The sequence below is a fragment of the Microcebus murinus genome, chromosome 11 (genome assembly GCF_040939455.1).
Source record: "Microcebus murinus isolate Inina chromosome 11, M.murinus_Inina_mat1.0, whole genome shotgun sequence".
Lineage (NCBI taxonomy): Eukaryota > Metazoa > Chordata > Mammalia > Primates > Cheirogaleidae > Microcebus > Microcebus murinus.
Window position 1 is genome coordinate 34,425,603 of NC_134114.1, and position 13,137 is coordinate 34,438,739.

General features: G+C 36.1%; 1 protein-coding gene across 2 annotated transcripts in view; it reads right to left on the minus strand.

The window, feature by feature from the left end:
• HCN1 (hyperpolarization activated cyclic nucleotide gated potassium channel 1) overlaps positions 1-13,137 on the minus strand; it is a 385,147-nt gene that overhangs the window by 111,796 nt on the left and 260,214 nt on the right. For both annotated transcript variants that reach the window (XM_012740382.2, XM_012740381.2), the window contains one exon: positions 4,673-4,891. In XM_012740382.2, the coding sequence (XP_012595836.1) occupies positions 4,673-4,891 (219 nt within the window). The remainder of the gene's footprint in view (positions 1-4,672; positions 4,892-13,137) is intronic.

Here is a 13,137-nt window from a genome sequence, read left to right on the forward strand (position 1 = left end):
AGGTCAGTCAAAAAAAATGATCACTGTGAGGAGCTTGTTTAGATAGGTCTTTCCCAATGGTTTATTCATTTGAACATTAATAATTTAAAATATATGCAGGTTTGGTATGGAGGGTAACACAAACATTTACATCAAAAACACTTTAATCATTCTTTCAATCAACATTTCCTTATTTGACCAGGCCATAGTTTTTATATATGCATAATATTTATTGACACTACCTGTAGAAGAGGCTTTGAGATGAGATGAGATAAAGAAGGGTTTAATGGGATGCTAGATGGGGACTGAATCTGGCTCATGTTCACTGAGCTGCTAATCTGAGAGATAGCAGAATACCATTTTTATAAGAGTTTGTCTTCTATGAAGGTTTACAATTGTAAATGGTGATCCAAGGCTCACGATTCATGGGGGCCTCAATCTCATTGATGATATATATAGAGATGAAAGGGTAGAGTGAGAATTTTCCTGATGGGATTAATGAGATAATTCCTTCTGAGAGAGCAGTTTCTCTGCTGTGAGTTCCTTCCCAATTCCTTTTGGGATAAGAGTGTGGGAAGGCTACCTTTTAACACTAGAACTGTGAGAAACACTTCAAGAAATCCACTCAGAAATTTTAGAAATAAGATCACATGGTTGAGAGATCAGGTCCAGGGTGTGAATCACATCTTAGAACACGTATACAGTCTGTGGATATTGGGGTCTGACTCTTGCCAAAGGAAACTAATTGTAGGTTCCTCACTGGTTTGGTGGAAGAGGGAGAGGAGTTCTGAGAAAAGATCAAAGATCTGTGGACCAGATCTGAGCCATCCAGGATAGACAGCATTGTCTCTTGTGTCCTGTCCCAAAATGCCTCCTGCTGGACCAAGGAACCCTCAGCAGGAAATGGCTAACGATGAACTGCCAGATTCTTAGGGCCTCACCTAGGAAAGTGAAGGAGGATTCAACAGGGTTTGTTGAAAGAACTCAAAGAATATCACAAGGGAAATGTCAGTTTTAATCATCTGCAGACCCACTCAGGGACACTAGCTTAGCATTTCTACTAGGTAGAAAATGTCTCTTCCCTTCTGTTTACCTTCTCCTTCTGTCTTTTACCTAATGAGAAGACAACCAGCAGCTCCTGATAACCTTATGAAAAGAAAAAGAAGAGAGGCCATGGACCAAGTCCACCTTTGTCACTCCTGATCTCCAGCCCCAAAGCCCTGAGTGGAGTTGGGGAAGAATTTAATATGACCATAAAAGATGAATCTCACTAGATTAAATTAAAAAGACAACTACAGAAAAAAGTAAAATTGTTTCTGTAGTTATTTCCAAGTTGAGCTTGTTCAGTATAACAGTTACAGAAACTGCTATGCAGCTTCCTGGTAATCTAGAATAGAGTATCAGGAGAGGCACATTTTAAAAACCACCCTTCTTACACCATAAAGTCTGAGACTTTATCTAGAGAAGGGGGATATTTATCTGTCTGAAATGTACTAGAATATAAAACATAATAACCCATAAAAGAGGAAGCTTAAATTGTGATTCAAATCAAAGTTTAACCTGTAATGTGACAGTATAAAAATCATCGCATGTTTTCTGGTCAAGAGAGAAAATAATAATAATGATAACGATGATAATAATGACGAAAATGCTATAGCCCTGTCAGATTGTTAGTATTGGTATATCATGTAATTAAAGACCACATAATCAGAGAACTTTATGTTTTTGCTTGGGATGATAAAACTACTCACAATTGGAAGATAAAGATTGGACAGATATTCCCTAGAAAGGAAGAATCAAATGACTCTGGAATTTCAATAGGCTGGATGACTTGGAGCAGACTAGATTTGATCAGTATGTTTACTTGAGTATGATGAGTTACAGAGAGACAGTAAGTATAATAATGTATCTAAGAGTGAATTCTGTAGCCAGATTAGGTGGGTTGAATACCAGTGCACTCTGAATAACTACTATAAAAGCTATTGGTTGGAGCTTGCTCTCTTTACATAAAAAGTATGTTGTTACTGGGTACATGGAAGTGAAAATAATATTAACTTTAAAGGCTACTGTGGTAGATGGTTTCAATAGTCCTAAAGACAAATATTAATTCCAAGAATAATCAAGTGGTTCCTCAAAAAGTTAAACATAGAGTTATTATATGATTCAGTAATTTCACTCCTTGGTATACACTCAAAAAAATTGAAAACAGGTACTCAACCAAATATTTGTACACAAATGTTAATAGTAATATTAATACTATTTATAATAGCCAAAGGTGAGAACAACTCAAATGTCCATCAACTGATGAATGGATAGACACAACACGTTGTATCCATATAATGGAATATTAATAAACACAATGTGTCTTATATATGTATACAATGTGATATTAATCAGTCATAAAAAGGAATGAAGCACTGATACATGGTAAAATATGGATGAACTTCAAAAACATGAAAAAAGTCACATATTATTTAGTTACATTTATATGAAACATTCAGAACAGGGATATTCATAGACATAAAGCAGACGAGTGGTTGCCACTAGTTGCCATGAAGCTGGGGGAGAGGAGGAAATGGGGAGTACTGCTGAATGGCTTCCTTCTGGGGTGATAAAAATGTCTTGGAACCAAACAGAGGTGCTGGTTGCATAACATTGTGAATTGATTAAATGACATTGAATTCTGCACTTGAAAATAGTTAATGGTAAAATTTATATTCTTAGAATTTTACCTAAATAAAAGAATAATAATAACTAGGCAAAATAAAAACCAAAAAGTGGCCAAATCACGAAAGAATCTTCAAATCAATCATATACTATGAAGAACTATAATATTAAATTGAAAATTAAACATATACTGTCCATAAAAATAAAATTTTAAAAAGTAACATAATGTCTTTAAGACATGTCCTGAATTAGAGTGACTTGAAAAATGAATACAATATTCTAGAATCAAACTCCTTTATAAATTTGGTTTGGTGACTTAAAATATATATATTCCTTTAATTAAAGCTATTCCTGATTAAATTGTTCCAAATGTCAGAAAATAACAAAGGGTTATTCCAGTGTTCTTGTCTTCTATCACACACTTGTAAGATCAAGAATTCAATGAGTTGAATTATGGCAAATATCATAACATCTTCACGTATAAATATCTATGATTCCATAGTTGAATAAACTGGGTTCCCAAGTTAAACTTGGCTGCTACAGCAAATCTAAAAACATTAAAGTTATGAATCTATTTAATATGCAATACGCTGCTAATGAATGCAATCTTGAAAACTGAAGATCTGTTCCTTTCTTTTTTTAACAAAATGCAGCAATGATGGAAACAAAAAGGTGATGTGAAAGGAGTATTTTTCATTAAAAAGGAGTATTTTTTCATTAAAAGCAACATCAACTGAAAGGGAAAAAGCAACAGTATAAGAGAAACATCAGATATACCATAATGTAGTTTTATCTTATATCCCCATAAAATTAGCCACCATTCCTTTCAGTATATAATTTTCAGTTAAACTCAGCAGTCTCTTCTCCCTTACTATGCTTTGTTCTTTCGAAGTTAATTGGAGGCTTTATTTTAAAATAAAAAGAAATTCTGGTGGTTTATCTTTTCATTATTTCAGTAATAAAATACCAACTCGCTCACTGTAATAGTTGGTGGCAGTGTAATTACATTCAAGGGAAAGAAAGTATCTAGATTTCCTTTCTTCTATTGTGTGATAATAGTGCTTAAAAATTTCTGTAAATAAAGCCACAACTCAAATAAACTTTGACTGCTTGACAATAATTGTGAGTCTAAGCTGTTATCATTCACCAGAAGTATTCTAGAACCATTTTAACTGTTACTTTCAGAAATGCTCCTTGGCAAGGTGCATGCTGCAGACTCTGTCATGACCAACACAGCCCCCACAGTATGCATTATTCCTTCAGTTATGAAACATTCTTACTTATCTGTCAGAAAGTTACTGATGCTTGGCCAGGAATATCGGTACAGTCCAATTACCCTATGTTTAGCCCCAAACAAAGTAATTCAGCATATGAAAACAAAGAGTCCAAAGAATAAATCATCACATATATATTTTCTCTCTCTTTTTGAGAAAAATTTAGAACAGCAACCATTTTAATTAGCACATTGAACATAAGAATACACAATAGCAGCTGTTAATATGCAGTTTTAAGACTGGAGGATGTGGTAACTTATCTAGATTTAAGGGAAACATATGTTCAGCTAAGAATATGGATTGTAATATACATTATGATTATATCATGAGGAGAGGCACGGAAGGTCAGGTGCAATGGCTGACTGTCCCCACTTAACCAGCTAACAGTTTACTAACATAAACTAGAGAAGTTTTTATATTATTTTAACTACTAAAATATGATAGAAAATGAACTATGATAACAACTTATATCAGTGTTAAACATCTGAAAACATATAACTATGTTGTCTGTGTGTGTGAAGTCATATTTTATTTTTTTAAATTTATTATTTCAAGACAAAAATGAAAAACAAAAGCTATGAGGATCATCTTTAAGAAACCTCAAAATATCAAAGCAGATTGTGGGGTTTTTTTGCTTTAAGCATTTTATCTCATTATATTATTGATAGAGGAAGAGAGTTTAGTTTGCTTGAACACAGGTAATTCGATTTACTAATTAGCTAATTGAAGATGTCAGAGATAAAACAAATTACCTTCTCTTGATATTGCCGCCTTGAAGAATCCAAAGACTGGATTAAAGCTGTGGCATGGCCGACAAACATGGCGTAGCAGGTGGCCCCGACAATCATGCTCAGCATGGTAATCCAGAGGTCAGACATGCTGACGGGGGCTTGGGCTCCGTACCCAATGCACAGCATGTGACTCATAGCTTTGAAGAGTGCGTATGAATACTGTTTTCCCCAAGAATCATTCTGGAATATCAGAAAAAAAGATAATTGACTGAGCCATTAGGATAGCAGAATGAAAAGTGAATACAACCTGTATACAGAAGCATTATAGAATAGCGGACATAGGAAAAATTCGTATGAAGCATTTACAAATGTACTTCTCACTAATTTCTAATAAAATGATATGTTTCAAATCTTGCCTACCATGATGAAATAGAAATAGTCGACTGTTAAAACATGCAACTCCTAGTCAGTTTTAAGTTTGCTGTTTTTAAAATTAAAACTCCTTTTGGGACAATGGTGTATCACATAACAGTGCCAAGAATAAATGCTGATGAGTTCATTTTAAAGTTTCTAGGAAATCCAGTCAATAGCAATATATTTGCAAGCTGAGAAATACAGCAGACAGATGTGAGGCATATGGGCCAAAATATAGTAATTTTTATCTATATTTTACTAAAATTTAGAGTTTCTTTTGATAAATTTCTATGTAACTTCTTAACTCAAAACTTACATAATTTATGATAGACAGTGCAAAATGAAAACGTGAGGCTGCTAGTTGAAAATGCTGTTAAATACTGCACAAAAAATACTGTTAAAGATGACAAAATATTTTCCCTTTAAAATATTTTATTAGTTATAAAATATAATGGGATAATAAGGATAGATGAATAATAATATGAACTAATAAATTATAAAAATTAATATTTTGGTGTCATAATTATATGTAATATGATAAATAATAGTATTTTATTAATGCAATATCTTGATCATAAAATGTTTCTGGTTTACTTTTTTACAAATGTATTTATTAGATTATCAAAATTTATATAATTAGCCAGTTCATTTTCAATAACATAGTGGAAAGTGACATCAATTGCTCTTGACTAATGTAAGATCACAAATAATTTTTGATAGTTTTTAATTTTGAGAAAGCTATTTCTGTTGATTCAATTGTTATTGGAGCAACTAGGAGTATTGGAGTACTGGAGTTACTGGAGTATTTTAGAGGCCATGAAAACATTTGGATAAATATCTGATAATTTATTTTGTATTATTTTATTTTATTTATTTTTATTTCAGGAAAATATGAGAGCTCAAACATTTTGGTTTATTTTAACCTATAAATTTTGGTACCTCTGGAGCTGATGATCCTTGTAGAACAACTGTTCAATAATGATTTAACTTTTAAGGTATGTGTACATCAGTTTCATGTACATATGAATTTGATTTTTTAAATTAAAATTTTTATTTTGCGATAATTATAGATTTATATGCAAGTTATAAGAAATAATAGTGAGAGACCCCATGCACTCTTCATTTGATTTCTCCAAAGGTAACACTGTCCAAACTATAGAAAAATGTCACATCCAGGAAATTGATGTTGATATTCTCTACTCATTTATATTTTACTAATTTAACTGTATTCATTTGTGTGCCTCTATGTGTATGTGTATCTACTTCTATGCAATTTTATTACATGTGTAGGTTTGCATCTTCAACACCAGTCAAGATACAGAACAATTCCATCAAAACAAGTATCACTTATACTGCCTTTTAATGAATTTAATGTTAAATGAAAATTAATATGATGATATTTTAGAGTTACCTCTGATAGTTCCTATAGCTTGTCCAGGTTGTACAAGAAACCAAAAGTAGTTCAAAGATGTATATATAACTCAAAGTGCTTGTTTGTATTCATATATTTTATTGCTGTATTTCCAGTTGTAAGGAAAGGTTAATTTAAAAATTGTCTTCATTGTTAATAATTGGTTCAGTTTAGAGCTTCATATGAAAATAGTGTTATTTGTCATCAAATGTGATCCTTAAATTTAATTTGTATTTCTAAGCTTGTGGACATTTGCTTTGCAATGTTGCAGTAGTTTTCAAAATTGAACATTGTAACATAAACTCTGAAGGATTCTGACACTTCCCTAAGTGCTTATTGAAATGTCGATATGCACACATTTATTTTGTAATAATTTATTGGATAAAGTTTACTGCCTGAGTGTCACTGGTACTGTCTTGGAAATTAGGCAGGAGATTTTATATTTCTGTAGATAATACAGGTATTGGTTCCGGAGACTGAAGGTGCAAACTCATTTCTTACCATGGATGTGCCCCCTGCCTGGTGGGTAGCCACTTTTATTACCCATAATTGCTTGTGTTGCTGCTGCTCTACAGATTGTCACTGATAATCTGGGCCCAGTTCTGTTTTGGCCAATCGGGGACACATAGCGTCCAGATTGCTGAGCCATGCATGGGGCGCCTTGCTGTAGGCCAGTTGCTTGGCATCTGTGTACTGCTGTGCCTGAAGGCCTGAGCCTGTATGTGTACTGTCGCCACCCTGCAGATATGTTGCTTATGTTCACATTTTATTGCCCCAAGGGTACTTCACTTACAAAACATAAACTCAAAGATAAAATTGTTAAGAATTTCAAGATGGTGAAAACAAAGCATTAAACCCAGCACAGGGTCCTTCTGAGAATAGGGGGCCCTGTGCAACTTCAAAATGACACATCGATGAAGCTACCCCTGCCTTTATCGAAAAACCATTATTTTATGAGAAAATTTTATAGTTATTTTATTTCAGTAGATATGAATATTTTTGTTCATTTTTTGTGGGTCACATTTTAGTTTAATTAAATTAATTGATTTATTTTTATTTCAGAGTATTACAGGGGTACAAATGCTTTGGTTGCCTAATTTGCCTTTGCACTACCTGACAAGAATGCAATGCCTCAGAAAACACGCACCACATCCATTAGGTGTGGGTTTACCCAACGCTTCCTCCCACCCTCAACTGCCCAACACCCTGTGAATATTATTTCCCATACCTGCACATTAGTGTTGATCAATTAGTATCAATTTAATGGTGAATACATGTGGTGTTTTTCCATTCTTGTGATAATTCACTTAGAAGAATGAGCTCCAGGTCCATCCAGGATAATACAACAGGTAGTTCATCTTTTTTTATGGCTGAATAGTACTCCATGGTGCACATAAACCACATTTTGCTAATCCACTCATGTATTGATGGGCATGTGGATTTTTTCCATATCTTTGCAATTGGGAGTTGTGCTGCTATAAACATTTGAGTGTGGGTGTCTTTTTTTCCTTTGGGTAAATACTCAGTAGTGGGATTGGTGGATCAAATGGTAGTTCTACTTTTAGTTCTTTGAGGTATCTCTATACTACTTTCCATAGAGGTTGTACTAGTTTGCAGTCCCACCAGCTGTGTATGAGATTTCCTATCTCTCCACATCCACACCAATATTTGTTGTTTTTGGACTTTTTGACAAAAGCTATCCTCACTAGAGTTAAATGATACCTATAAAAACCCACATATTCTGCCAAGAGATGACTGGAATTGATAAATAAATTCAGCAAATTCTCAGGTTACAAAACCAATGTACACAAATCAGTAGCATTCACATATGCCAACACCAATCAAACTGAGAATCAAATTAAAGACTCAATACCTTTCACAATAGAAACAAAGAAAATAAAGTACCTAGGAATATATTTAATTAAGGAGGTGAAAGACCTCTACAGGGAGAATTACAAAACATTGAGGAAGGAAATAACAGAGGGCATAAACTGAAAACCATACTATGCTCATGGATTGACAGAATCAACATTGTTAAAATGTCTATATTACCCAAAGTGATCTACAGATTCAATGCAATCCCTATTAAAATACCAATTAATTTTTCACAGATCTACAAAAAATAATTCTACTCTTCCAGAGAAGCGTAGAACCAGAGAAGAGCCCATAGAGCAGAAGCAATCTTAAGCAAAAAGAACAAATTGGGAGGCATCAGTTTTCCAGACTTCAAGCTATACTATAAGGCTATAGTAAATTAAAACAGCATGTTATTGGCATAAGAACAGAGACATAGACCAAAGGAACAAGATTGAGAACCCAGATATAAAACCATCCTTACATGGCCATTTTATCTTTGACAAACCAGACAATACATAGTGGGGAAAAGAATCCTTATTCAATAAATGGTGCTGGGAAAACTAGATAGCCACATGTACAAGACTTAAACAGGATCTGGACTTCTCATCTCTCACCTCTCACAAAAATCAACTCACGATGGGTAACAGACTTAAACCTAAGGTGTGAAACCATAAGAATTCTATAAGAAAATGTTGGAAAAACTCTTATAGACATTGGCCTAGGGAAAGAATTTATGAAGAAGACCCCAAAGGCAATCACAACATCAGCAAAATAAATAAATAAATGGTACATGATCAAATTAAAAAGCTTCTGTACAGCCAAATAAACTATCACTAGAGTGAATAGACAACCTACAGAATGTGAGAAAATATTTGCATGCTACACAGCCAATAAAGGGCTGATATCTAGAATCTATATAGAACTCAGGAAAATCAGCAAGAAAAAAATTAAACAACCCTTTAAAAATTGGGCAAAGAACATGAACAGAAACTTTTCAAAAGGAGATAGACTAATGGCCAAGAAACATATGAAAAAAAGCTCAATATCTCTAATCATTAGGCAAATGTTCATTGTTTTTAATGAGGTTTTCCAAAAACAAATTTTTAGATTTAAAAAATAAAACAATGTTTAAAAGCCCATCCTCATAAACATTGGAACTGCATGTAGTTACTAAAAAATATTAAGTAACTGGCCCCATTTAGTTGAAAGAGTTAAGGCTCTTGAAATGAAATTCTTCTTTATTTACTTACAAAGTCAAGTCATGCTGTTATACTAAATTACTAAAGTGTGTGTATGTGTATGCATATATATTACATATAAATATATATAATATAACTACAAATATAAAAATGAGATTTAGCCGGGCGCGGTGGCTCACGCCTGTAATCCTAGCACTCTGGGAGGCTGAGGCGGGCGGATTGCTCGAGGTCAGGAGTTCGAAACCAGCCTGAGCAAGAGCGAGACCCCGTCTCTACTATAAATAGAAAGAAATTAATTGGCCAACTAATATATATATAAAATTAGCCGGGCATGGTGGCGCATGCCTGTAGTCCCAGCTACTCGGGAGGCTTGAGCCCAGGAGTTTGAGGTTGCTGTGAGCTAGGCTGACGCCATGGCACTCACTCTAGCCTGGGCAACAAGCGAAAAAAAAAAAAATGAGATTTAATTTTAATGTAAAATATTACTTGTATATCATATATTTTACTATGCAGATAATATAATGAACCCATGCACAACGTTTTATTTTGGTGAAGGAACAAATTAATTCTTTACATTTGTATACATGAAAATATATAATTATGCTCAGAAATACATCTTAGTTTTTCAAAATTCTAAATGTTCCATGAACAAAAGATGGAGTACTCAATGAACAAAAATACATGTTCTACAAAAGTCTCAAATGTACATGTTATTTAAAATGGCATGCTTAAATTCCTAAAATTCAACTCTGTAATATACTGATATACTAAAACCGCATTTTTTACAACTATGCTATAAAATAAACAAAGGCCTTGGTTCTTCTGATCCATTCAAACAGAAATTAATATTGATATTTCTTATTGGCTTTAAACTTCTTTTACTGCCACAGAACTTCAGGTATTCACCTGTCATGGCAACTTCAATCCTGTTTCTGATGATGTTCCCAGGTGTCCAATCTGCTCATAGATTTGGGCAGGGACCATATCTCATGAATTATGTTTCAGAGTCTAAATTTCATGATTCAGTGGAGACATTCAGCATTTTTACTTTTGTTGGAGCAGGTCTTTATAGTCTGTTATCTCACACTGCTGAAGTTCTTTCACTGATTCCTTCTCTTCAGGGAAGATTTCACTACTTGTTTTTAAGTTTTCTTTTGTTTAGATGGGACTATTTTTACCCTCTTAAAGGTATGACTGTAGCATATGTTGGGGAAGAACCTTTGGCTTTGCTTTTGTGTACTTTCAGGGAGCAAGGCTCTGAATGAATTCCTTGGTTATAGATAACCTTAGTGTGCTGTTTTTTTGTTTTTTTGGTTTTTTTTTAATACTAGTATTTGCAGGCTGTAATGGTGGTATACTATGTGTGTGGACAGGTCCCCTTCCTCCTGTCAAGAAGGGAAGATGGAGGTTCCTGGAATCTTCTCTCTTTCCCCAGGCCTGTGCACTTCTAGCTATGAATTATATTGGCATGTCCAGTTTAGTTTATCAGCCTGTAGGTGGAGCTTGAGGGTAAGAGTCAGCCAAGCCCTATGCAACTGAATCAGCAAATGATGAAATGGGCTGTATAAATTGACCTCCCTGCCGGTAGGAGGTACTTGCAGGAGAGAGCCAGCTGCAATGGTTTCTGTGGCATCTATGCCTGACCCTAGTCAATCAGAAGCACTCTGACATCCCAGGCAATGGGTGGGGCCCTGGAACTTCCAGGGGGCTCCTTCTTGAGTTCTACTATCCCTGAGGCAGATGAGGGGTTGAAAATAGGCAGAGCCAGGTCTGGCAAATCCATGTCTAGGCTCCTCAAAGACTGATGCAAGTGCAATCTCAACAAATTTGTGGGTGAGATCCTGGAAAGCTGGGGGAAACCTCTAGGGATGGGTGGAGGTGACCCCACCATGCCCCCAAACCTGCTTGTTGTGTGTGAGGGGGCAGTCCAGAATTCACAATCCAGTGGGTGGGAGTAGAGTTTGCTCTACTCCGACAAATCTCCCTCCAGCATCTGGCTGCCAGCAGCAGGCCAAACCAGCCAGGCCAGTCAAATGGCAACCACACTTGGGTCACGAAATGCCACATTTAGTGAGCCTTCCCACCTAGGACAGAAAGTGAGGCTTCCCCAGACATTCCTGTGGGGAGGGGGTGCCCCATGTTTATGCTGCAGCATGGATCTACATCACACTGTCCTCGCAGTTCTGCCCAGGAGAGCTCCTTCCCCATTCAAGATCAGTTCACAAATTTCTGCTCTATTTACTGAAAGACGTGGTCCAGTCCTGGGAGTACGGGATCAGCCCCACCGACCTGTCCTCAAGGCCTCTGTGTTCAAGTGCTAATTTTAACAGGGATAGGCAGGCTGGTCCTGAACTGTCCACCAGAATCCTTAGGCAAGCCAACTGCCCTTCCACTGTAGTCCAGCCACCAGGAGGTATGCCCCTTTCTGTTGGAGCAGCCCAGCAGGCAACTCCAGGGAAAGCAGGCAGGTGTGGAGCTCCTGGTCTGAACATCCCTTGGTCCTGCAGTGGCCCACAGCTGTGGTGGCAAAACTTGACCTTGGGGAACAAAAGGTTGCCTGGGTTCCTGTCTCCCTCCTTGGACCCACAGTGGGACAGCAGCAACCTCTAGGCAGAGCTTAGAACACTGGAGGGAAGGGATTCTTGACTGGCTCTGTCCATAGATGCCCGGGCTTCAGAAGCTTGTGAAGCTCCATGTGAGCTGAAGCAGTGCCTCTGCATGATCTCCTGGCAGCTGCCCATGCCACTCTGTAGGCCTGTGGAGGTCAAGGAGTTCCTCTGCAGCCAAAATTGCAGAGGCCTAAGGTGGGAGTGCAGAGCTCCAAAAGTCTCCTGCTTACCACTTCCCTGGGTCTGGGTCTTGGTGGCTGCTCAAGGTTATCAGGGGCCCCGCAGAGGCAGTCCAGCCTCCACCTTTACCCTTAGTGTCTCCCCATCCCCCATCTGTCATATTCAAGCATTCTTTCTCTGACAATCTATTCAAATTATCAGCATATGATGGATATCCCTGATTTCTCTCTGAAGAGATGCATGCCAGCTGCCTCTATTCAGCCATCTTTCATAAAAATGTATTAAATGTGAATTGTGTTTTAATTGAAGTTTATCTTGTTTTCACTTTAGGTAATAATTTACCAACAAATTGCTCCTTATAAATGAATTTTTTATTATTTGAAGTGTTCACTTAATTACTTCAATGAGGCATCATTGCAAATAATTATTTTTTTGAGGAAAAATACTGAACCAAATTAATGGGAACATAGATAATTAAACTTGCTTACTCCATCTGAGAACTTTCATATAGAAATAATACATTTTGAGCTTTCTCTAGGATTAACTTAAAATACATTCTAGCATTTGTTTTGACATTTTGTCTATATTGTTACTGAATTTGGGGGGTTAGAGTGGGGGCTATTTGCAAAAAAAAATATTATAAAGGAATTTTTATTCTCCAGCGTCCTAGACCTCCTGGCATATGACATTCAAATTCAAACTAAGCCACTTAATAGCCTGCCATGGGAACAAAAGCAGGCTCTCCAATCTGTCAGCTTTCACAGGAACAGAAATGTGGTTAATTTCAGGGGCTAAAGTTTTCCATTATTGAAGAAC